Raw genomic sequence first — 26,178 nt, 5'->3', positions numbered from 1 at the left:
CCTGGGCAAACTACAGCATTGTGGTGCATGCCTGTAGTGAGACCCTGTCTCTACAAAAAATGTTCAAAACAGCCAGGGGTGGAGGCACACACCTGTAGTTCTAACCACTCAGGAGGCTGAGGTGGGAGGATTGCTCGAGCCCAGGAGTTTGAGACTGCCATGAGCTAGGATTGCCCCACTGCATTCCAGCCTGGGTGGCAGAGCAAAACCCTGTCTCTAAAAATAATAATTTTTAAAACAAATTTAATAGCTCAAATTAACGGGGAAGGTGGAAGGATACTGAAGGCCTACAACAAGGACCAGACACCACAGAAGGCCAAGGCTCATGAGGTTGGGAACTGAGTTATGTAGCAAGAAAGATGACCCCGGCCATCCGCTTCTCATGGAACCTCATGGGCTCACCATGGCACCACTCGGTAGACCAGCTTCCTCTGCTTGCTGGTTTCTTCTCTGCCCTCATAGCCTTGACCTGCCTGCATGTCTCCTCACCCTGGCTGAGCTCCAACTCCATGGCTACACCAATGCCACCTTCTAGCTCAATTGCCCCCAGCATACTCACCCATCCCACCACTGTGAAATCCCCAGGTCCAGGAATTTGGCTGTGGCTAAAGAAGAACATCTCATAATGATAAAATGGTCAATCCACCGGGAAGCGATAAGAGTTATAAGCGTATGCACCTATCAGAGCCCCAGACACATGAAGCAAAGATGGACAGAGCTGGAGGGAGAGATACGTAATTCAACAATAAGAGTTGAAGACGTTGGCCAGGTGCAGTGGCTCATGCCTGTAGTCCCAGCACTTTGGGAGGCCGAGGCGGGCAGATCACCTGAGGTCAGGAGTTCGAGACCAGCCTGGCCAACATGGAGAAACCCCGTCTCTACTAAAAATACAAAATTAGCCAAGCATGGTGACAGGTGCCTGTAATCCCAGCTACTCAGGAGGCTGAGGCAGGAGAATCACTTGAACCCGGCAGGCAGAGGTTGCGGTGAACTGAGATCATGCCATTACACTCCAGCCTGGGCGACAGGGTGAGATTCTGTCTCAAAAAAAAAAAAAAAAAAAAAAAAGAGTCGAAGACGTTATTACTTTACTTTGAATAATGAATAGAACAACTAGGCAGAAGATCAACAAATAAGAAACTTGCACAACACTATAAACAAACCAGACCTGGCTGGGCATGGTGGCTTACACCTGTAATCCCAGCATTTTGGGAGGCCAAAGCAGGTGGATCACTTGAGGTCAGGAATTTGAGACCAGACTGGCCAACATGGCGAAACCCTGTCTCTACTAAAAATACAAAAATTAGCCAGATGTGCTGGCTGGAACCCAGGAAGCAGAAGTTGGAGTGAGCCAAGATTCCACCACTGCACTCCAGCCTGGGTAACAGAGGGAGGCTCTCTATCAAAAAAAAACAAAAAAACAAAAAAAAACTAGACCTAACAGACATCTGTAGTACACTCCATCTGACAGCAGCAGAATAATACGTTAATCTATGAACTGAGTTTCTCCCAAAGTTAGTTTGGCCTCTGCCCAGGAATGAATGAGGACTGCTTGGAGGTTAGAAGCAAGATGGAATTGGTTAGGTCAGATCTCTTTCACTGTCAGAATTTTCTGTTATAACTTTTGCAAAGGCAGTTTTACCTCCTCCCTTACAAAAGTAGAAAAAGAAGAGCTAACTAAACCTAAAGCAAGGAAAAGAAAGGAAATAATCAGGACTAGGGCAGAAGCAAATGAACCTGAGAATAGAAAAGGAATACAGAGAATTAATGAAACCAAAAGTTGGTTCTTTGATATATCGACAAAATAAGAGAGAACATGCAAATTACTAGAATCAGAAATGAAAGAGGGGAAATTATAACTGAACTTACAGAGATAAAAAGAATTATGAAGGGAACTGTGAGCACTTGCTGCCAATAAATTAGATAACTTAGATATAATGGACAAATTCCTAGAAAGACACATACTACTGAAACTGGCTCAAGACAAACAGAAAATATGAACAGACCTGTAATAAGTAAGGAGGCTGAATTTGTAAAAATAATCCACAAAGAAAAACCCATGCCCAGATGTCTTCACTTGTAAGTTCTACCAAACAAAAGAAAAATTAATATCAATTCTTAAAAGCCTCTTCCAAAAAGCAGAAGAGGAAGAAACACTTCCTAAATCATTCTGAGGCCAATATCAAAACCAGACAATGACATCACAGGAAAAGAAGTACCCTGATATACCCTGATATCAAAACCAGACAATGACATCACAGGAAAAGAAAACTACAGACCAATATCTCTTATGAATATGAATGCAAAAATCCTATTTTAAAAAACAAGTTAATTAAATCCAGCAGCATATAAAAAGAATTATATACCATAACTATGTGGGATTTATGCCAGGAATACAAGGTTGGTTTAACATCTGAAAGTCAGGTAGTGTAACCCTATCAATAGAATGAAAAACAAAAACCACATGGCAGCCTCAATAAATGCAGAAAAAGCATCTGACAAAATCAAGAACCCTTTCAGGATAAAAACATTCAATAAACCAAGAAGGTAAGAAAACTTCCTCAACCTGATAAAGGACATCTATCTTAAAAACAAAAGCAAAAGCCTACAGCTAATGTCATACTTGACAGTGAAAGATTGGACGCTGTCCGCTAACATCAGTAACAAAGCAAGGATTCCTGCTGTCAACATTTCTATCTAACATTGTACTGGAGGTATTTTAGCCAGAGCAGTTAGGCAAAGAAGAGAAATAAAAGGCACCCAGATGGGAAAAACAGAAGTAAAACTACCTTTATCTGCAAATGACATGATCTTATATATAGGCTATCATGTCTCTAACAAACTAACAGAACTAATAAATGATTTCACAAGGTTGCAGAATACAAGGTCAATATACAAAAATAAATTATATATCTATAGACCAGCAATGAATATCCCACAAATGAAATTAAGAAAAAAACTCCCATTTATAATGTCATCAAAAATAATGAAATACTTAGGAATATATTTAACAAAAGAAGTGCAAGACTTGTACACTGAGAACTATGAAACATTGCTGAAAGAAATTAAAGAAGATTTAAAGAAAGACATCCCCATGTTCATAGATCAGAAGATTTAATATTGTTAGGTAGCAGTACTCTCCAAATTGATCTACATATTCAGCAGATTCACTACCAAAATGCCAACTGCCTTTTTTGCAGAAATTGACATCCTAATCCTAAAATTAGGTAAAAGGCACCTAATAGCCAAAACAATCTTGAAAAAGAACAAGGTTGGGAGACTCATACTTCCCAATTTCAAGGCCTACTACAAATCTACAAATCTTCCGTAATCAAGACAATGTAGTACTGGCATAAGGATACACATATAGATCAATGGAATAGAATCAATACTGCAAAAACAAATGTTTACTTTTATGGTCAGTTGATTGTCAACAAGGGTAGCAAGATCATTCCATGGGGAAAGAATAGCCTTTTCAAACAAACTGTGCTTGGAAAACTGGACATCCACACATAAAAGAATGCAGTTGGACCCCTACCTCACACCATACACAAAAATTAACTCAGAATGGATCATCCTCAATGTAAGAACTAAGGTATAATATTCAAAGGAAAAAAACAGGAGTAAGTCTTCATCATCTTGAGTTAGACAGTGGTGTTTCGGATACATGCCAAGAGCACAAGTGAAAAAAAGAAAAAATAAATAAATTGGACTACCTCAAAATTTAAAACTTTTGTGCTACAAACAATGCTTTTAAGAAAGCGAAAAGACAACTGACAGAATGGGAGAAAATATTTGCAAGTCATATATCTGATAAGTGGCTTGCATCCAGAATACATAACAAAATCCTACAACTCAATAATAAAAAGACAAACAACACAATTTTAAAATGGGCAAAGGATTTGAATAGACATTTCTCAATGCACACAAATGGCCAATATGCACATGAAAAGATGCTCAACATCGTTAGTCATTAGGGAAATGCAAATCAAAACCACAATGAGATGCTACTTCACACTCAGTAGGAGAGCTGTAATAAAAAAGACAGACAATAACAAGTGTTAGCAAGAATATGGAGGAATTAAAACCCTCATGGCTTGCTGGTGGCAATGTAAAATGATGCAGCTGCTTTGGAAAACAGTTTGGCAGTTCCTCAAAATGTTATAGAGTTGCCATATGGCCTAACAATCCACTCCTATGTATCTACCCAAGGGAAATAAAAACATACGGTCACACAAAAACTTTTACATGAATGTTCATAGCAGCATTGTTCATAATAGACAAAAGGTAGAAATAACTCAAATGTCCATTAGTGGATGAACAGACAAGCAAAATGTGGCATGTCCATGCAATGAAAAAATCACTGAGCAATTTAAAATAAGTGAAGTCCTGATACATGTTACAACAGGAACAAACCTTGAAAAGTTGCTGAGTGAAAGAAGCCAGACATGAAAGACCATAAATTGTAGGATTTCACTTGTATAAAATGTACAGAAAAGGCAAATCTATACAGACAGAAGGTGAACAAGTGGTGACACAGGGCTGGAGGAGCAGGGATTAGAGGGAAATTGAGAGTGGCTAATAAAGGGTGAGGAGCTTCTTTTTGAAATGACAGAAATGATGTTAAATTGATTGTGGTGGTGGTTGCACAGCTCTGTGAATATACTAAAATCATTGAATTGAACATATTAAAAAGGTAACTTGTATGCTATGTGAATTACATCACAATAAAGCTATTTTTAAAAACGAATGACTTAGATCTATATGTATCCATCTAGATAAATCTCAAAAAAAAATGTAGAGGGAGAAAAACATGCTGAAAAAGGAAACATACAGTATGACACCATTTATGTGAAATTTTAAAACAAAAGCCAATAGTATATATTGTTTAGGGAACTATACATTTTTAGTAAGACATAAAAACTTGGATGGAAAGGGTAGACTCAACCGCAGGATTTTCCCTCTCTGCCCTATAAATAATCTTTTTAAAAATTTATGGCTTAAACTTCCATTGTGTATGTTTAGTATATAAGGAAATATATATTTTTATATTCATACCCCCTTTCTTAGACAAAAGGTAAAATGCTATATATACTTTACTGTACAGGACTTTTTTTTAACTTAATATATTCTAGAGATCACTCCAGAGGAGTTGATAGAGCTGTTCCAGTGAGTCTGCTTTATTAAGCTTGTTGGGGTTTATGTCTAAAAGGAGGAGGGCCAGAGATGGATGACTACATGGAGACGCTGAAGGATGAAGAGGACGCCTTGTGGGAGAATGTGGAGTGTAACCGGCACATGCTCAGCCGCTATATCAACCCTGCCAAGCTCACGCCCTACCTGCGTCAGTGTAAGGTCATTGATGAGCAGGATGAAGATGAAGTGCTTAATGCCCCTATGCTGCCATCCAAGATCAACCGAGCAGGTAACCTTAGGACCTCTTTGCGGGAGAGGGAGGGCTACCGCACACGGCAACTTCCAGACATACCCTTTGGTAGCTGTACCAAAATGAAGTTGCTCTAGGTCAGGGATTTTTCAACTGGGGTCCGCAGTCCATCACCTACTCATTTGTGTATAGAACTCAAGCTGTCTGTGTATGTAACTCAAAGGATCCATAAACTGGGAGGGGGGAAGAAATGCCATCTTTATTTTACCAACCTCAACTGCAATTCAGCATTGCCCTCAATTGCAAATGTCAGGAAGCCACAAATTACAGGAGTGATTAGTAATTCTTGTGACTTAGGCAACAATGAAAATTACAGATCTCTTCCTATCACTACAGTTACTGCAAATCTCTCAAAATGCCACTTACACTCATCTCTCTTTCAAAATTACAGTACTTATTAGACCTGCCGAGAGGTCTTGTTATTTAATGCATTAATAAAGAAGTACGTTACTGAAACACAAATTTATTTAATATTTGATAACTGGATTTTATTATAATTGGTTTCTTTTGTAATCTGATGTACTTTCTCTGTTTAAAAATATTCCGAGAAGGGTTCCACAAGCTTTTCTAGCCTGACTTCTGGAGGGGGGGTTTATCATATTCAGTAAAGGTAATAAATATGGTTTGTGAAGCTTGTTTTAATTTTACATTATGTACATGTGTATACACATGTACTTGTAGAGTTATCTTTGTTTATGGTCACTAGACCACAATGTTAAATGTTTTTCTTTCTATGGATCAGTTTAGAAGGTTTGATAATCACTGTCCCCCAGCGTGGCTGGTGGTAAGTGGCTCATCAGCTGCGACTCTCTGGCATCCATGGCAGACATCACTAATCAGCATGCTTTCCCACTGAGCTTGGATGTAACTTTGGAATGTTTCTCGAAACAGTACTGCAGGCGGCTTCACCAAACAATCGGGGTTGACATACCATCAAATTTATTTCTTCTGTCCGTCCTAGGGAAAAGGTCGAGTTTTAAGACCTACCTTTCTTCTTCTATATCTCAGAAGAATATCTGAAAATAAAATGTTTAAGGAAGGGCCCAGAAATGTAAGCAATAAGTGGAATCAATAGTATAGAAACTGGGACCTGCTGGGGAAATTACATTTAAGGTGTTTCCAGGTTGTGTAATAATCCCAAAGAAAAACCTAGAACTATCCCTACTTCCTATGATTTTTCCTAGCCTCTCACCCAAAGATTTATCTTCCTGCTCTCAATCCCAGAGAACCATATATTATTCCATAATTTTTATCGTGCTTCCAACCTCCTTCAGTCATAGAAGACCTGGTGCCTACGTGGTTCATTTTGGCCCTGGTCAGTTGGGAAACTCTTCAAAACTGGGGCGGCAATTCCATTTATCCTGGTTCTACCAGTTTATTAGAAACAGAAAACTAACGCTCACCAAATCCCTGTGGAGGGCCTGGCACTTTGATTTACGTCATCTGGGCTCCAAGATACAACTCAGAAGTGATAGAATGTGGGGAGACTGTCTTCTTAGAGTTGATTGAAGGACACAAGTCCAGGATGAGACCAGCCACAGAGACTTGCGTTCCATCAGATATGTATTCTCACAGAGTGATCTGGTCTTTCCCCTAGGCCGGCTGTTGGACATTCTACATACCAAGGGGCAAAGGGGCTATGTGGTCTTCTTGGAGAGCCTAGAATTTTATTACCCAGAGCTGTACAAACTGGTGACTGGGAAAGAGCCCACTCGGAGATTCTCCACCATTGTGGGTAAGTGCTTTTGCCATTGGGAACATCTGGACTCTAAGAGGAGGGGCGTGTGTGTGAGTGTGTGTGTGTGTGTGTGTGTGTGTGTCCTCAGTAGTGGCATGGTTCTTAAGCTGTGAATCTATGACATATAGAACTGGGGTCTGTCAACCACTTATTTTGCTTGATGATGAAAGTTTAACAGGGGCAAAGGGAAGCAGGAACCAAGAGAAGTGGGTGTTCACGGACCATCCCCCATGAATGGCGCCAGGTGGAACACAAGTTCATTCTACCCCGTAGATCTTGTCCTTGCCTTGCCTGCATTCTTTCTAGTGTCTCATGGGCCAGAGCCCTTGAGCATCTTGCCTTCTTAATCTTCCTTTCTAAACATTCTTGAATCAGTCTTCTCGCCCGCCCCAACACTTCCCACAGTCCAGACTCCCACAACCCCATTAACTCTCCATATCCATTCCCGATCTGTTCCAGTGCTTTCTCCATTCTTCCTCCCCTATTTAAAACGCTTTGGTGGTTTTTCATTGCTTCTTTGTAAAGACCCAGGTCTTGGCCAGGCACAGTGGCTCATGCCTGAAATTCCAACACTTTTGGAGGCTGCAGCCATAGAATTGCTTGAGCCCAGGAGTTCCAGGCTGCAATAAGCTATGATCATGCCCCTGCACTCCAGCCTGGGTAATAGAGCGAGACCCTGTTTTAAAATATAAAAAAAAGTCCCAGGTCTTTAATGCAGCCCACAAGGACCCTTCATGATCCAGTCCCTGCTGACACCACCAGCCTCGCCTTTCTCTTCTCTCTCTCTCCTTCAGCCACTTTGGTCTTCGTTCAGTTCCTGAAATATGCCAAGTTCCTCCCTCCTCCCCATATGGCCTTGGCAATGTTGTTCCCCTTTCCTAGAATGCCTTTTCCCACCCGAACTTAACATTTTACCTCAACCATCAGGAGCCTTCTCCAACCCCCTCTGCCCACGAGGCTGGATCTGGGCCCCTGCTACACACTCTCATAGCCCCATCTACCTTTACTTTGTGAAATCCTCACGGTCTGTAATTCTATTTGTGGTATCATTTGATTTTTTTAAATGTGTTTCTCTTATTACACCCTAAGCTCTCCCGGGGCCAAGGCTGTGAGTCTCGCTCACTCTGAATCCCCAGTGCCTCATGGGCAGAGTGAGTAAAGAGCTTGGCACAACGTTGGTGAGTGAGTGAATGAATGGCACCTGCCCTGCGTCTGGAACCTCCTTTTTCCACTTCCCAGTCCTCAGGCCTGACTGGGTGCCCCCTCTCCACAGTGGAGGAAGGCCACGAGGGCCTCACGCACTTCCTGATGAACGAGGTCATCAAGCTGCAGCAGCAGATGAAGGCCAAGGACCTGCAACGCTGCGAGCTGCTGGCCAGGTTGCGGCAGCTGGAGGATGAGAAGAAGCAGATGACGCTGACGCGCGTGGAGCTGCTAACCTTCCAGGAGCGGTACTACAAGATGAAGGAAGAGCGGGACAGCTACAATGACGAGCTGGTCAAGGTGAAGGACGACAACTACAACTTAGCCATGCGCTACGCACAGCTCAGTGAGGAGAAGAACATGGCGGTCATGAGGAGCCGAGACCTCCAACTCGAGGTGAGGGGTGCCCAAGGGCTACTCCGCCAGGGTGACCCAGGGGAAACAAATGTCACCAGGGCTCAATTCTCCCATAAAGCAGGTGCAGGCACATGCACATGGTCTGCCGGAGCTTCCTGCCAGCCAGGTGAGGGGGAATGGAGGACACAGGGCGTCTGGGAGTTCTAGGTCCACTATGCACCTGCACGTGTACCCATAGTGCTTAGCGCTACCGGGTAAGCAGCCTACATCCCCTGTGCGCATGGGCAGACATGCGCACAAGGACGGACCCAGTGCGCAGCTTTCCACCCCCGGCTCAGTTCCAGATCCACCTTGCACATGCGCACGCAGACCCAGAATGGCTCACTCCGCAAATGAATTAAGGAGATTTACATCTTCTTTTTTCTTTTCTTTTCTTTTCCTTTCCTTTCTTTTCTTTCTTTTTTTTTTTTTCTTTTCTTTTCTTTTTTTTTTTTTTTGAGACAGGGTCTTCCACTGCCCAGGCTGCAGTGGTGTGATCATGGCTCACTGAAGCCTTGACCTCCTAGACTCAAGTGATCCTCCTGTCTCAGCCTCCAAAGTAGCTGGGACTACAGGTGCCCGCCATCACGCCAGGCTATTCTTTCAATTTTTTTGTAGAAAAGGGGTCTCGCTATTTTGCCCAGGCTGATCTGCAACTCCTGGGCTCAAGTGATCTGCCTGCCTTGGCCTTACAAAGTGGTGGGATTACAGGTATGAGCCACTGCACCCGGCCTCGTTCATTCTTTCTGTTCATTGAGTTCCATCGGGTACCAGGCTTTTTGTTTTTGGGTTTTTTGGAGGGGTTTTTTGGACAGAGTGTCACTCTGTCACCCAGGCTGGAGTGCAGTGGTGTGATCACAGCTCACTGTAGCTTTGGCCTTGCAGGCTCAGGTGATCCTCCCACCTTAGCCTCCCAAGTAGCTGGGACTACAGGTACATGCTATGCCAGCTAATTTTTTTCTATTTTTATCCTACCCACCCCCCTTTTTCTATTTTTAGTAGAGACAGGGTTTCGCCATGTTGCCCAGGCTGGTCTTGAACTCCCGGGCTCAGGCAATCTGCACACTTGGCCTCCCAAAGTGCTGGGATTACAGGTATAAGCCACCACACCTGGCCCCCAGGCTCTTTTCCAGGGATACATAGCTGAAGACTAAAACCCTTCTGTCGTGGAACTAACATTGTAATCAGAAAACAAATGCATAGATACTTGGTAGAAATGAGTGCTATCAAGAAGAGAAGACAGGGCGTGAGGACAGAACATGAGGATTGCTACTTTAACTAGGGTGTCCAGGAAAGGTCTCTGAGAAGGAGACACATGAAGAGAGATCTGAAGGGATGAAAGGAGCCAACCATGCAAGTCTCAGGGGGAAATCACTTGCAAAGGCCACAAGTAGGGGGCATTTTGTTTTTGTTTTTGTTTTTGTTTTTGAAGAAACAGCAGGAAGGCTGAGCTTGGTGGCCCACACCTGTAATCCCAGCATTTGGGGAGGCCAAGGCGGGAGGACTGCTTTAGTCCAGGAGTTTGAGACCAGCATGGGCAACATGGCAAAAACCCCATCTCTACAAAAATAAGCCAGGCATGGTGGTATGCACCTGTAGTCCCAGCTACTAGGGGGGATAAGGCAGGACGATTACCTGAGCCTGGGAGGTCGAGGCTGCAGTGAGCCATGCCTGTCAAAAGAAAGAACTAGAAGGAAGGAAGGAAGGAAGGAAGGAAGGAAGGAAGGAAGGAAGGAAGGAAGGAAGGAAGGGAGAGAGAGAGAAAGAGAAAGAAAAAGAAGGAAGGAAAAAGAAAGGAAGGGAGGGAGGGAAGGAGGGGGGAGGGAGGGAGAGAAGGAAGGAAGAAAGGAAGGGAGGAAGGAAGGAGAGGGAGGAAGGAAGGAAGAGGGAGGAAGGAAGAGGGAGGGAGGGAGGAAGGAAGAAAGGAAGGGAGGAAGGAAGGAGAGGGAGGAAGGAAGGAAGAGGGAGGGAGGGAGTAAGGAAGGAAGGAAGAGAAACAAATGAAAGAGAAAAGAAATGGCAGGAGAGTCAGTGGGGCCAGAGCCAAATAAACAAACGGTGCAGAAGGGAGTGGAAGGGATGGCGGGGTCCAGATCATGGGGGCATGGTAAGAACTTTGGGATTTATTCTAGTTGTGATGAGAAGCCTCTGCAGGATTGAGAGCTGAGGAGTGACAATTGATTTATGTCTGAGAAGGATCACTCTGGCTGCTGGGTGGAAAATAGACTCACAGAATATTTATTAAGCACCTGCCACGTGTGAGGCACTGTGCTAAGCACTGTGGGAGACATGGGGATAAATAACGTGAGCTGTGCTCAGGTCACTTACAATTTAGTGAAGCAGACAGATCCGTAAACAATCCACCGGGAATTCAGGTGAATTGAGTCAGTGGCACAGCAGGCAATAGTGTTTTGGTTAGGAGCATGAGTTTTGTAAGTCCTGTAGCTTTGAGTTCAAATTCTGGCTTTATGCTTTACGACTTACTTAGCTATTGGCCTCAGTTTCCTCATTTGCAGATGGCAATAATGAAAGTAATACGTGTGCCCTAGGATTGCTGGGATACTGAACCGTAGGTCTTTGGCGGAGCGGCTGACCCTGTAAGCACCCCACAATGCTAGCGCCCCATGCCTGCTCATGTGGGACCTGGGACTTAGCACAGGACACTTGGGTTAAGCTTTGAAGATGCTGAGGAGCTTTTTTTTTTTTTTTTTTTTTTTTTTTTTTTTGCATGAGCAGGAGAGATTTCTATGCTGTTTTTACCTAGGATTTGGGGAAGTTACCCTGTGGCAGAGACTTACAAGTTTCTCTCCCGGAACTTCCTCCTGTGTTATGTTTCCCTGGAGATACATTAATAGTGAGAAAGTGTAAGTAGAATTTGGAAGAACATCTGGCCAGCAGAGTCCCTGGCTGGTTTTCTTGGCCTCGGGCTGCTTCCTGCACGCCCCTTTCTTCATCGTCTCAGGTTAATCACTGGGGTGCAGGAGCTGGTCTTTTCTTGCTAAAGCCACTGCTCTCTACCTGCCAGATTCCTTGAGATGATTCTCCCTCCAAGACTAGATTTGAAAAATGACACTCTCCCCTTTGGTGCCTCCTTTCTTTATAGCCCTCCAATGCAACCTTCTTGTTTGGGATACTTTAGCAAAGCCGATGTGTTTGGGGAGGAACACAGATTAGTCTCACAGGTTGAAGACGTCTTCTGCTGGTCCCAGTTCCTGACACTAAACTCTTGAGTGTGAAAATCAGCACATCTCCACTTGTCTCATTTCCAGATGCAATAGCTGCCTCCTCCAGGAAGCTACTCTTTCTGCCACTAAGTCTAGGGAGGTTCTTTAGGCTGGAGATCCTGTGAAATTACAATTCAGTGAATTTCAGGCTGTCTTCTTCTCCTTCTCCTTTTCCTTCTCCTCCTCCTCCTCCTCCTCCTCCTTCTTCTCCTCCTTCTTCCTATTATTCTTCTTTCTTCTCCTCCTCCTCTTCCTTCTTCTTCTTCTCCTTCTCCTTCTTCCCCTTTCTCTTCCTCTCCTCCTCCTCCTCCTCCTCTTCCTTCTTCTCCCTCCTCTTCTTCCTCTTTTTCCTCTTTTTCCTCTTCCTCCTCTTCCTCCTCCTCCTCTCCTTCTCCTTCTCATTCCTCCTCTTCCTCTTCTTCTTTCTCTTCCTCTTCTTCTCTTTTCTCTTCTTCCCCTTCCTCTTCTTCTTCCTCTACTTTTCTTCTTCTCCTCCTTCTCCTGCTTTTTCTTCTTTCTTTTTCCTCTTCCTCCTCCTCTTCCTCTTCCTTTTTAGCAACAGTGCTATTTATCCAAATAAAATCTTGTGTGAAACCCAGAAGAACAAACCACACAAGCAGAGCAGTTCTGGGATGTGAAGTCAGTGTGGATGCCCAGAACCCCGACTTGTCAACCATCTCCTCCTTCCCCCTGGGTAACCCCTGGATTCCTCAGGGGAATCCTTGAGTTCCGAGGATCAGAATTTGAAACCCATCAGAGAAGGGCGTTGAAGTGGGAAACACCAACTTGGATCTCTTTTATCCCAAAATCCATAACCTGTTCCACCCGACAAAGGTTGAGGGAATTTTCTCTGAGGCCTGTAGCCCCTTTGGAGCTATTCTAAATAGACTAATCAGGAACTCTCCATCAACAGGGTGATGACAGTTTGTTTTACTGGAGAAGGTTTCTTGGAGCCCTTCTCTGCCCGTGGAAGAAGGAGAGAGGGGCATAACTCAGGTTATGCTGCCAGCCCAGTGGGATCGGGGGAAGCGTTGCCTTTTCTGAGTGTTTCTTGCCACCTGCCTTCTCCCCTGGGCACCCTTGGGGTATTTCAGATCGATCAGCTAAAGCACCGGTTGAATAAGATGGAGGAGGAATGTAAGCTGGAGAGAAATCAGTCTCTGAAACTGAAGAATGACATTGAAAATCGGCCCAAGAAGGAGCAGGTTCTGGAACTGGAGCGGGAGAATGAAATGCTGAAGACCAAAAACCAGGAGCTGCAGTCCATCATCCAGGTGAGGGCCTGGGGGCGGGGCCAGCACGGGCAGTGGGAGGGTGAGGGCTTGGGGTTGGGGGAAACCATGAACCTGCCAGGGTGTGAGTCCCCAAGCCTCACCCATGCTGACTGCAGGATCACAGGCATGCGTGCCATCTTTGGGCACCTTTGTCTCCTCCTCTGTAAAGCGGTGACCCCCACCACCCATTTGTCAGAGATAGGATATCATACTTGGGAAAACATGTGCTTATTTGAAGAACTCCAGGAAAATCACCAACCACGTGGAAATCAATGCCCTGGGCACTGTGGGAAGAGACAAGGACATCTAGGAAACCTACGTGCCCTTAAAGATTCCAAGAAACTCAACTCTAAGCTCCGTGCCTCTTGTTCCAACCTCAAATGCCTCCCCACACTTGTCATCGCCGAGTCACTTGTGGGCACAGAGGAGGAAGTTGCTGAGGAGTGACATCCCAAAACATATCTGCAGGGCAAGAAAAAAAACATGCATCCTCCTGCTCCCTCCAGAACAGTCCCCCCAGGAGTGGCTGCCTGGTATTTGAGGCTCTGTTTCAGAGCCAAGGATGAACCCAGCTTCTCCAGAACAGATTCCTTGGTATTTCAGGGGCAGCATCTAAAAAGTGTTTCGGGTGCAGCAACTGCTTCTCTGTGCTCCGATAAGTGCCAGGGAGAACAAAAGGCCCAGGATACGCCCAAGCAAAAGCCAGTTTTCTGCTTCTTTCCAGGCAATAAACTTCTTAAATGCTAAGCTTCTTAGAGACCCCAGGGGACATACATCTCTTCTTGCCTCTACCTTCCAGGCACAAAACCTTCTGCTCTGTCCGTATCTGTTGCTGGTTCTTCTGTCCCCTGCCTTCCAGGACCACCTGGCTCCCCACCCCGACCCTGACCCTCTGAAACCTCCTCCCTCCCACCCAGGCCGGGAAGCGCAGCCTGCCAGACTCAGACAAGGCCATCCTGGACATCTTGGAACACGACCGCAAGGAGGCCCTGGAGGACAGGCAGGAGCTGGTCAACAGGATCTACAACCTGCAGGAGGAGGCCCGCCAGGCAGAGGAGCTGCGAGACAAGGTGGGAGTGGGGATCGCCCGCCCAGCGGTGCCCTCGGCCGGCCCCCTTCACACCAGGGGGCAGTGGTGTGTGTCAGCAGGACCTCCCTGACCCCACACTCCTTTCCAGGGACTAGGTCAGACCCCTGGCGTAAATCCCCTGTACCTCCCAGTATTCAGCCCCTGGCAGAAGCTGCAGTTTATCAACCAGATGAGGGCCTGGGGGTGGGAGCAACGTGGACAGAGGGGAGGGTGAGGGCTTGGGATTGGGGGAACCCACATACCTGCCAAGGTGGGAGTCTCAGAGCCACACCCACACCTTGCGGATTGCAGGACCCCAGATGTGTCGGCCACCCTCGGGCATGTACAAGCTATTGCACCAGCTTAGCACCTGTGTCCCCCTCCTGACTGAGATCACATTGTCCTCCCCTATGTTACCTGGTCCGTAGTGGGTTCACGACAATGCTGGGTTGATTGGTCTCCTACCTTGAGCCCCAGCAGTCAGATAGCCGGTTCCCAGAAGGGCAGGCCATGTCCTGACCATGCCAGTTTACGGAGGGACAGGCCAGCTCCAGCCAGCCGGCGGGAAGGCACGAGCAGAGAACAGCTTTCAGTCCTGACCTATTGATTGCTCGATGTGCATATTGATTTCTCTGTGTGGTTCACAGTACCTGGAGGAGAAGGAGGACCTGGAACTCAAGTGCTCGACCCTGGGGAAGGACTGTGAAATGTACAAGCACCGCATGAACACGGTCATGCTGCAGCTGGAGGAGGTGGAGCGGGAGCGGGACCAGGTATGGGCACCACCTGCAGCGTGCAGGGCGGCGAGGCTGCACGGCGGGGCCCGCACCCCAGACCACCGGCTCCTTCAGAGTGTTTTGTCCAGTGCAACATCACTGACAATGCAGGGATCACTCCTGAATCCATCTTTCCCATTTCTGTTCCAAAGATGAATTCTAAAAGATGAATTCCAAAAGGCTTTTTTGGAAGTCACAGGCGTTTGGGTATCAGGGGGCTCCGAGCTGGGCTCCAGCAGCTCCCACGACCAAGCATGGTTCTTAAATGTTGTCTGTTCTCTTGGGTGAGAGGATGGGTTCAGATCCAGCCCTGTCATTCATAAGGTGTATGCCCATAGGCAAGCTGCCACCCCTGATCTCAGTGCCCTCATCTGTAAAATGGGGATAATTACGGTAGCACCGCCTCATAGGGACAGGCTGTGGCCTTCCAGGGACACTGCATCAAAGCTCTCAACACAGAGCCTGCCACCAGCAAGGGTCAGACCATCGGCTCTGTGATCGCGTTAATGAAGAAGGTAGTGACTGACACGCCCAGGGGTCAGACTGCAGACGAGAGCCACAGACGATGTGGCTGGCCCCTGGGTTGGGATGATGCCTGTCCCTGGGCCCAGCTGGATTTGGCTGGGGTGCAACCCCCAAAGCAGCCTTTGTCCCGCTTCTCCCTGGCAGGCCTTCCACTCCCGAGATGAAGCTCAGACGCAGTACTCGCAGTGCTTAATCGAAAAGGACAAGTACAGGAAGCAGATCCGCGAGCTGGAGGAGAAGAACGACGAGATGAGGATTGAGATGGTGCGGCGGGAGGCCTGCATCGTCAACCTGGAGAGCAAGCTGCGGCGCCTCTCCAAGGACAGCAACAACCTGGACCAGGTGGGGCGGGACGGGCAGGACCCCACGCCTGAAGCCAGGTGGGCCCTGGCGCCCACTGAGGACTGAGGGCTGTGGCCAGTCACCGCCTCTCCATGGGGCCCCACACGTGAAGCCAGGTGCCCCCTGGTGCCCACTGAGGGCTGTGGCCAGTCCCCACCTCCCCGTGGAGACCCACGCCTGAAGCCAGGTGCCCCCTGGCACCCACTGAGGGCTGTGACCAGTCGCCACCTCCCTGTGGGGCCCCAAACCAGAAGCCAGGTGCCCCCTGGCACCCACTGAGGGCTGTGACCAGTCGCCGCTTCCCTGTGCAATGAATGGCTGCTTGTCCTTTGTTTAGTTTTGTTTTGCTTTTGAGACAGGGTCTCACTCTGTCACCCAGGCTGAAATGCAGTGGCACTATCACAGCTCACTGCAGCCTCAAACTCCTGGGCTCAAGCAGTCCTCCCACTTCAGCCTCCTGGGTAGCGGAACTAAAGGCACACACCACAATTCCTGACTAATTTTGTAATTTTTTTGTACAGACGAGGTCTCACTGTTTCCCAGGCTGGTCTTAAACTCCTATCCTCAAGCGATCCTCCCGCCTCAGCCTCCCAAAGAGCTGGAATTACAGCCGTTTGCCACTGTGCCCGGTTGGCTCTTCATATATTTGAAGCCGGAAGTTCCCTCCCACGCCCAGCATAATCCACATCTTTTACTCTTGTGTCTGTGTCTGTTTAGTGATGAGTGGAAGCCACTCATTTTGAAGTTAGAAGATGCAGGGTAGGGCTGGGCACAGTGACTCATGCCTGTAATCTCAGCATTTTGGGAGGCTGAGGCAGGAGAATCGCTTGAGCCCAGGAGGCGGAGGTTGCAGTGAGCCGAGATCACGCCACTGCACTCCAGCCTGGTGACAGAGCAAGACTCCATCTCAAAAAAAAAAAAACGCAAGCTTGACCTGGCCACTTCCTTGCTGGGCAACCTCCGCCTTAGGAGCCTCAGTGCCCTCTAAGTGACCACAGCCAGCTGCTGGCCTCCCACTGGGGTTCCCCCGCACACCTGAACCGTCACTGGGTTTAAGACACCCTGCGGTCGTTACGGTTCCTAGTGCCTGTGAGTAAACCCTCATGTATGGACTATGTGAATTGCAGAGTGCATTTCCCAGCAGGGCTCCAGGCACTGAGAAATGAAGGAATGGCTCCTCCAGGGTAGATGTTATCACTATTATAGCTCTCGGTTTACCGAGTGCTGTCACGTGCAGGTGCCACGCAATGTGCCCTCTGTGCATTACCTCATTTATCCCGCGGAACTGTCCTGCATGGAAAGCATGCTCAGTGTCCTCATTTACAAAGGAAGGGACCCTGACCGGGCGCGGTGGCTCAGGCCTGTAATCCCAGCACTTTGGAAGGACCCACGTTCCCGGCTGCAGTTACAGCATGAACACAGGCCTGGCATGTAGCCCACTGTGCTGTCAGCAGGGCATGACCGGCGCTTCCATCCGTCTGCAGAGTGGGAGTCAAGGAGCAGCAGGGGGTTAACGGGGCACGCCAAGGTGGGCTGTGCACACCCAGGAGCTCTACTGCTATTTTGAGCCCCTGAAGGATTTTGCACAGGGAGTGGAACAAGACGCTTTGAGTCTGGAGGCAGCGCAGCATGAGGGTGCCATGTGGCTTTGTGGGCCACGTAGTTCCTTCATGCCACAGCACTCCGCTTCCTATTTTGTAAAAAGCGATTATCAACAACAACCTCTACTTGTCAGGAAGGATTCACTGAGGTGACAGCTATGAAGTACTCCAGACAGTACCTAGCACTGTGTGTGTGTGTTTTTTTTAACATCATTCAGTCATTCTGAATATTTTTTATATGTTTAGCTCAGGCACAGGGCTAGAAATTGGAAATTTCATGGTGGCAGATGAGATGGAAGGGGCTGAGGCCAGGTAGGAGGCAATGCCTTTACCATTGTACAAGAAGACCGGGGCTTGCTTGGGAGACTGGACCAGAAGCCTGGGAGGAGGATGCATCATTAGGCTGGACTGATGGGGCTCAGTGTCTGGGGTTACGGTTGGGGTCAGGAAAGAAGAATGGCCAAAGTGAGCTTCATGCTCGGGTGGCCGAGGGAATGATGATGCCATCAGCCCAGCCATCTTGCCCACTGGTGGCGCATCGCCAAGCCCCACCACTAATGCCAGCTTTTTCTCTGTCCCCAGAGTCTGCCCAGGAACCTGCCAGTAACCATCATCTCTCAGGACTTTGGGGACGCCAGCCCCAGGACCAATGGTCAAGAAGCTGACGATTCTTCCACCTCGGAGGAGTCACCTGAAGACAGCAAGTACTTCCTGCCCTACCATCCGCCCCAGCGCAGGATGAACCTGAAGGGCATCCAGGTGCATGGGTGTGGAGGGAGGGGGCGCAGGTGCAGGGCAGAGGGTCTGTGAGCCGGGGGCCCCTGCAGGCGGCGATGGGGCAGCACAGCCACGCCTGCTTCTGGGTGGGTCTTGGGTGCCCAGACTGTGACTCACCCTATTTCAACCTTGTAAGCTGGAAATCCTGTGACTCGCTTCTTACTCATTTGTACATTTTTACTGATTTCCTTACTCTTATAAATGTAATAGACGTTAAAAGAGAGAGAAAGAAAGACAGTCTGGGCATGGTAGCTCACGCCTATAACCCCAGCACTTTGGGAGGCCAATGTGGGAGGATCGCTTGAGGTCAGGAGTTCCAGACCAGCCTGGGCAACATAGGAAGATCCAGTGTCTCAAAAAAAAAGAAAAGAAAAGAAAAAAAACAGCCAGGCATTGTGGTACGTACCTGTAGTCCCAGCTACTCAGGAAGCTGAGGCAGGAGGATCACTTGAGCCCAGGAGTTGGAGGCTGCTGTGAGCTATGATCGCACTACTATACTCCAGCCTGGGTGACAGAGCAATACCCTGTCTCAATAATAAGAGAGAGAGAGAGAAAGGAAAGAAAGAGAAACGAAAGGAAGAGAAAGAAAGAAAGGAAAGGAAAGAAAGAAAGAAAGAAAAGAAAGAAAAAGAAAGAAAGAAAGAAAAAGAAAGAAAGAAAGATGGAAGGAGGGAAAGAGAATGAAATGAGCATCATTTCCAAATTCAGTCTTGGCGCAGTCGCTCACGCCTGTAATCCCAGCACTTTGGGAAGCTGAGGTGGACGGATCACCTGAGGTCAGGAGTTCGGGACCAGCCTGGCCAACATGGCGAAATCCCATCTCTACTAAAAATACAAAAATTAGCCAGGCGTGGTGGACACCTGTAGTCCCAGCTACTCAGGAGGCTGAGGCAGGAGAATCACTTGAACCCAGCAGGGCGGAGGTTGCAGTCAGCCGAGATCGCACCACTGCACTCCAGCCTGGGCAATAAAGCAAGACTCTGTCTCAAAAAAACAAACAAACAAAAAAAAAACCAATTCATTTGTTTATTCATCACATATGTATTGAGTCTATGTATTGAGTGCCAATCACATGCCCGTCACGTGTCAGGCACCATCCCGGGAGCTGGAGTTAGCAGTAATCCTGTCACTGTGCTCAGAATCTCGGGCAACCACGGCTGGCTCTCGATGGGGAGGGAATGAGTGAATGAATGAGATGCCACAGCAGGGCCTGACAATGCCTCTGCCTCTCCCAGCCTTGCACACGCCAAGCCAGAAGGCCTGAGGCAGCACATCTGAGCTGACTGAGACCCGGTTAGCACTCCAGGCCGGGGGTGGCCAGGGCACCTGCCCGGCAGCCTCACCGTCTTCTGAAACCTGCTCTGTGTCGTGTACCCAGCTCTGCTCAGCTTCACACTCCCCGCACATCACTTGGTCCCCTCTGCCGCTCTTGGCTCCTGTCCTGTCTTCTGCCTTGAGCCATATTACACGGCCGCCCTGGGAGGAGAGCTTGTCTATACCAGCAGCTGCCTGATTCAAGCCCAGGGGAGCCGCTGTGTCTTGTCGTCCCGGCCGCGGGAGATGAGCATCGGTCCGTGTGCGTTCCGGGCTGACCCTGGTGGCCGTATGACGAGGGACACGATGGCTGGCCTCTCTCTATTTTTTTCTAAGCCCCAGTGACATGTGTCTAGGTCCCTGTTTGATTTGTGTCTTGTGTCTTGTTTCTTCCCCTCCCCTCCCTTTTAGCTGCAGAGAGCCAAATCCCCCATCAGCCTGAAGCGAACATCAGATTTTCAAGGTTAGTGAGACGCCCAGATCTCTCTTGGCCTGTCTCATCTGTCACTCTGTCCTTCTCGGTCCATCTGTTTCTCCCACTGTAATGAACAATCCTGCGCAGTAAACGTGGCGGGTTCTCGGGGGTCTCGGGGTGGTGGGGGTCCATCCAAATAGCAATTAATGTTCATCCTCATTCAAAGCAGGCAGGAGCCCCAACTGCTGAAAGGTCCCCTCTGTGGTTCCCTCCACGCTTCCCCGCCTCTTCCGGTGGGTCTGTCCGGAATCCCTGGTGCGTTAGCTGAACTGTGCGTTTTGCCCGTGGCTTCTCAGTGAGAGGACTCTTTGACCCTCTTCCAAGACTTTTGGCCGGCTGGTCCCCCACAGGATTTCACAGGAGGCTGGTTCATTCGTCAGTCCCTGGTTCTCCGAGACACACTGCCTTCAGAATCTTCTCTTTTGTCCTCACCATGTCTCTGGGAGTGACAGATTGGCTAGAAGGGTTTGCCTAAGCAAATCAAGCACCTACTATGTGCCAGGTGCTGGAAGGCCCAAGTAGATGCCCATAGACCCCACACACTCAGGCAGCGCCACAGCCAGGAGGTGGAAAGTGCATGGGTCCTGACAGTGGCTGGACAAAGGTCAGAGAAGGATCCATCAAGAAGGGCACACTTGGCCGGGTGGGGTGGCTCACACCTATAATCCCAGCACTCTGGGAGGCCAAGGCAGGCAGATCACCTGAGGTCAGGAGTTTGAGACCAGCCTGGTCAACATGGTGAAACCCTGTCTCTACTAAAAATACAAAAATTAGCCGCGCGTGGTGGCAGATGCCTGTAATCCCAGCTACTTGGGAGGCTGAGGCAGGAGAATCACTTGAGCCCAGGAGGCAGAGGTTGCAGTGAGCCAAGATGGCACCACTGCACTCCAGCCTGGGTGACACAGTGAGACGCTGTCTCAAAAAAAAGAAAGAAAGAAAAATGTGGGGGCGAGATGGACATTTAAACTGGGGCTGGAAAAGGGAGCCTTTTGGTGGAGGGACACAGTGTCCAGAAGGACTCCTCAGGTCAGAGAGGGGCCCATAAACAGAGGTGTGGAGACCAGGAGGTGCACAGGGCAGAAGCCACCCTGCCACCCCAGAGCGTAAAGCAGGAGAGCACTGGGCTGAGACTGTGGGCGCCTCACTGAAGATATGGACTTCATCCTGCATGGCAAGGATGAAGCCTCCCCCAGGTGGCTTTGGGGTGGGCAGGAGAGTGAAGAGTGCAGACCTGTGCTTAAGGCCATTCTCTCTGGACACGGAGGGCAGCAGAGGGAGGCCAGGGCGGGGGGCCCCGTCCAGCTCCCTCACGGCCACATCCGGTGTCTCAATGGCCTTCTGTATCAGAAGGGAAGTGCAAAGGGCCTGGGGCCTGCAGGAAGCAGAGAAGGGGGTTGCATCACAGGGAAGGGACAGGATGAAGTGGCCATGGGGCTCCTCATCAGACCTTAATAGGCTGCCCAGTGCCAGGTGCTGGGGGCCCAGGGAAGGACAGCATATGGTTCCTCCCCACAAGGCATCCACTGATGGGGGTGCATGTACGTATATCTCTCTGTGCACACAACACGGGCACACACAGCAAGGGTGAGAGCAAGGAGGGGACACAGAGAGCAAAGCCATCTTAGGAGGGCTGAGAGGATGTGCACATGGTCCCCAGGCAACCCACCACAGAGCCAGGGGTTGGGGCAGGGACATCAAGGGAGGCTTCACTGAGGAGGTGACGGACTTGGCCCCCAGTTTGTCCTCATCCCCATCAGCCAGCCCTGCTTGTCAGGGAGAGGCAGAGTCCATGTTGATGGCGGAGAATTGGACAGGAAGACTCATGCCCCGGTTGTCCATTGTTCACAGAAAATGCCAGCCGGGGACCCCACACCAGTCCTCAGAGACACATGGCGTTGTCCAGCTTTGACCCAGGCTGCCCAGGGGGTGACCCTCGCTGGGAGCTGGATATGTTGGCAAACGAGACCCACCACCCCCTCCCCGCCAGGAGCCTACTGTGGTGGGGGGAGACAGGAAAAGAAGAGATGGTTTTATGCCTGTGATACCAGCGCTTTGGGAGGCCAAGGCAGGAGAATTGCTTGAGGCCGGGAGTTCAAGACCAGCCTGGGCAGCATAGCAAGACACCATCTCTATAAAAAATTTAATAAAAAGCAAGAGGAGGTTTTTGAGGGCTCTTTCTCCAGCAGATGCCACAGAGAGTGGAGTGAGCCCTCAAGGGAGAGAAGAGGCCCCAAACCCACCTCGTTAGAAGGAGGTTGGGGATGACGCCAGACAGCCCCATGTGCCTATGGGCCATGAGGCTGTGACTTCCCTTTCCCCACCTTTTCTCTTCCTCCCCTCTCTCTCTTCCATCTCAAACCCTCCCCGGCCCCCTTCTCCTTTCTCTGTCTCTCCCATCTCGTCTCCCGTGAGGACAGCCAAGGGGCACGAGGAAGAAGGCACGGACGCCAGCCCCAGCTCCTGCGGATCTCTGCCCATCACCAACTCCTTCACCAAGATGGTGAGCTGCAGCCTCTGCCCGATCTGCAGGTCCCCTCCATTGTCTCGTCCTGCAGAAGAGTGTCTGGGGCCCCAGTTCATGCCCACCACCCACTCTCCCTCCAGAGCTCATCCCCACCACCCTCTCCCCCTGCAGAATGCCATCCAGGGACCCAGCTTATCCCCACCACCCTCTCTCCCTCCAGAGTGCCATCTGGGGCACCAGCTCATCCCCCAACACCCTCTCCTGCTGCAGAGCACCGTCCCGGGGCCCCAGCCTCATCCACCCCACCAGCCCTGACCCACCTCGCCTTCCTCCCCAAGACCCAGCCTCTGAGCAGCGCTGCTGCCTGCTCTGGGCTGCAGCCCCAGCCTCCCTTATGTTTATTTAGAGAGGTTTCCACAGCCTCGCAATGTATTTACACCTTCTTGCCGCCTCCTTTCCCAATTTAACACTTGGTGGGAGGAGGAGCTGGGCCTCCCAGAGGCTGTCGCGCATGGCACAGGCCGTGAAAATTCTGCCGCAACTTCTCAGCCCCTGGCAACTCCCGCAGCCTGGGGAGCGGGCGGCAGGCAGGGCAGGGAGCTGTGAGCAGCTGGAGCCGCCGCAGAGCTGAGGCTCGGGGCCCCATCCCCAGCCCAGAACCCCTACCCGGGCAGAGCCAGGCAGGGTCCCAGCCACTGCATCCAGCACTGCCCACCCCCTGACAGGCAGCAGAAGGCCCAAGATTAGAGATTCTAACCCCAAGGGGAAGCCCTGGGAAGCTTGTCAGCTCAGCTTCCAAAATCAGGCCCTGGGGGAGGCAGAGATTTTATAATGAATGATTCCTGTCTGATGGCTGCCCTGGGTGGCAGAATCCCAGGCTCTTATTAAGAGCGGCTCTGGCCAGGAGCCAGCAGGCCTGGTTTCAAAGGTTGCCCTCCAGCAGCTGTGCCTTCCGGGGCACCATTGCCCTCCCCACGCCCCAGGCCCACACTGTTCACCATGTTTAGAGCAGGTGCCCACAGCAGGTGCAGCCCGGGGGCCTTGAGCTCAGCCTGTGCACCATGGCGAGGCAGCGCCCCAGTCCCCCAGCCGGCCGGCTCCCGCCTGCGTCCTCCCTGTGAGCAGATGTGCGAGCAGATGTGCTTCAAGCTCGGCGGCTGCGGCCGCTCCGGGCTGAGCACAAGCCTCCTCCAGCCAAGGTCGCCGCCGAGAGCCGGCTCGCTGCCTCCATGCCTCCTGAGTAGGAGGCGGGCACGATTTTGCATTGAATTGAGTCCCTGCGTGTGTGATATTTGTGCACCCGTAACATGTGTGTGTCTGTGTCTGAAGCAGCCCCCACGGAGCCGCAGCAGCATCATGTCAATCACCGCCGAGCCCCCGGGAAACGACTCCATCGTCAGACGCTACAAGGAGGACGCGCCCCATCGCAGGTGGGTGGCAGGTGAGGGAGGACTGGGCGTTTGCCCCGTGCCACCATGCCAAGCCTCCTTACCCCGTCTCTGGGCTAGTCCACGCTTGCTGACCCAGCTGTCCTCGAAGCAACCCTGAAAGGCAGGGTACTGCTCATTGCACAGATGAGGAGGCTGAGGCTCAAAGGAGGGAAGCGGCCTCCCCAGGTTCACCCAGCTGCCTGTCCAAGGACAAAACCTATGACCCGTGGCTCCATGCTGCCCAGAAATCAGGTTCCCGGGCCGCACAGCCCCAGGGCTTGGCTTTTTCTGCCAAAGAATAAGAAACTCACAGCTGGGCATGGTGGCTCACACCTGTAATCCCAGCACTTTGGGAGGCCGAGGCAGGTGGATCACCTGAGGTCAGGAGTTCGAGACCAGCCTGACCAATATGGTGAAACCCCATCTCTGGTAAAATTACAAAAAATTAGCTGGGTGTGGTGGCATGTGCCTGTAATCCCAGCTACTCGGGAGGCTGAGGCAGGAGAATCGCTTGAATCCGGCAGGTGGAGGTTGCAATGAGCCGAGATCATGCCCCTGCACTCCAGCCTGGGTGACAGAGCGAGACTCCATCTCAAAAAAAAAAAAAAAAGAAACTCATGAATGGCTTCTCCAATCTCCTCTCCCACCTTCCTTACTTCCTAAAAACCATTAGTGTCCTCACAAGGAGAACCACAGTAGAAGTATGCCTGGGCAACGGGTGTTTCCAGCCTGCCAGGGTTTGGCACATCACCTACAAAGTCAGAGGTTGTTGGGCGGTTTCCAGAAGGGCAGAGAGCAAGCAGTGGCCTTGGAGGCTGGATCCACACCCCCGGTCCCACTGGGGCCTGGGTTTGGGCCTCTTAGCATGGCCTTCCCTGGCTGGCTCCAGAGATCAGCAGCAAAGACCTGCACTAGGCCGGGCACAGTGGCTTACGCCTGTAATCCCAACACTTTGGGAGGCTGAGGCGGGTGGATCACCTGAGGTCAGGAGTTCAAGACCAGACTGGCCAACATGGCAAAACCCCATCTCTACTAAAAATTAAAAAAATAAAAAATAAAAATAGCTGGGCATGGTGGCATGCACCTGTAATCCTAGCTACTGGGGAGGCTGAGGCAGGAGAATCGCTTGAACCCGGGAGGCAGAGGTTGCAGTGAGCCAAGATCGCACCATTGCACTTCAGCCTGGGTGACAGGAGCAAAACTCCATCTCAAAAATTAAAAAAAAAAAAAAAAAAATCAGACCCACGCCAGCCCCTCCACCAGCAGCTGTGTTGCGGGGGCACCCTCTGGCCAGCCAGGGGCAGGTGTTGAAAGCAGCTTTCAGAAGCCACATGTGGCGTCTGCATGAAAGCACCTGCACCTTGAAGCACTATTGCAAAAACCACATGCAGACAATTGAGAACTCCAGAGCACAGCAAGCTTGCTGTGTCCACTCCGGCTGAAGGGCGCTCAGCTCCCAAACCCATCACACAGGGCAGATGGATCTCTGTCCTGTACCATGTCGGAGAAGAGTGAGAGAGACGTGAACAGCAGGTGGGGCCGGCAGGGCCTCTGTTCACCTGCCCTGGCTTTCCTCCTCCCCTGCTGGAAGAGGCAATCTCCAAGACCTCCGGGCCACCCACCCTTCCAGGGAGCCTCCTGCCTACTCCACCCTTCCTTGTCCCAACCTCCTCCACCCACACTGCCCTTTCAGAAGCAAGGCCACTCGGAAGCCTGGAACCTTCCAGAAGCTTCTCTCTCCCTCGCCTGCGTGTGCACACACACTCACATGCATGCTTCCCCCGCCCTCCCTTGTGTCTTGCAGCACAGTCGAAGAAGACAATGACAGCGGCGGGTTTGACGCCTTAGATCTGGATGGTACGTGCCTCTCAGATCCAGGAGGGTCCTAGGTAGGACGGGTCACAGAGGGTCACAGGTGGAGGGTCACAGGTCCTTAAGACCCACTATGTGGAATGGACTCAGAGTCGCTCTTGAACACAAAAGATAAGCCTCTGTCCCCCATTGGGCTTGCCCATGGCTGAGAGATGCCCTGTGAGCTTGTTCTTTATCTTGTAGGTAATGGGGGCCCATCCAGCTGCTGTGCAGAGGGTGCGAGCTAGGTCTGGGCTTTTAAAAACGTAGCTC

At 50.1% G+C, this 26,178-nt stretch overlaps 1 protein-coding gene across 8 annotated transcripts in view; it reads left to right on the top strand.

Moving 5' to 3' along the window:
- CARD11 (caspase recruitment domain family member 11) overlaps window positions 1-26,178 on the top strand; it is a 137,335-nt gene that overhangs the window by 90,633 nt on the left and 20,524 nt on the right. For 4 of the 8 annotated variants that reach the window (XM_518943.8, XM_016957037.4, XM_054687362.2 and 1 more), the window contains 12 exons: window positions 5,213-5,425; window positions 7,044-7,181; window positions 8,458-8,783; window positions 13,102-13,281; window positions 14,199-14,351; window positions 14,998-15,123; window positions 15,796-15,993; window positions 18,177-18,353; window positions 20,097-20,148; window positions 22,578-22,660; window positions 23,954-24,054; window positions 25,859-25,911. In XM_518943.8, coding sequence (XP_518943.3) covers window positions 5,213-5,425; window positions 7,044-7,181; window positions 8,458-8,783; window positions 13,102-13,281; window positions 14,199-14,351; window positions 14,998-15,123; window positions 15,796-15,993; window positions 18,177-18,353; window positions 20,097-20,148; window positions 22,578-22,660; window positions 23,954-24,054; window positions 25,859-25,911 — 1,800 coding nt within the window. Of the gene's footprint in view, window positions 1-5,212; window positions 5,426-7,043; window positions 7,182-8,423; window positions 8,784-13,101; window positions 13,282-14,198; window positions 14,352-14,997; window positions 15,124-15,795; window positions 15,994-18,176; window positions 18,354-20,096; window positions 20,149-22,577; window positions 22,661-23,953; window positions 24,055-25,858; window positions 25,912-26,178 lie in introns of those variants that run through there. The other 4 variants (XM_054687365.2, XM_063815199.1, XM_063815200.1 and 1 more) reach the window with 2 other exon arrangements.

This window comes from Pan troglodytes, chromosome 6 (assembly GCF_028858775.2).
Source record: "Pan troglodytes isolate AG18354 chromosome 6, NHGRI_mPanTro3-v2.0_pri, whole genome shotgun sequence".
In the NCBI taxonomy this organism is placed as follows: Eukaryota; Metazoa; Chordata; class Mammalia; order Primates; family Hominidae; genus Pan; species Pan troglodytes.
Note: the sequence above shows the minus strand (reverse complement) of the source record. Positions and strands in the feature narration are given on the sequence as shown.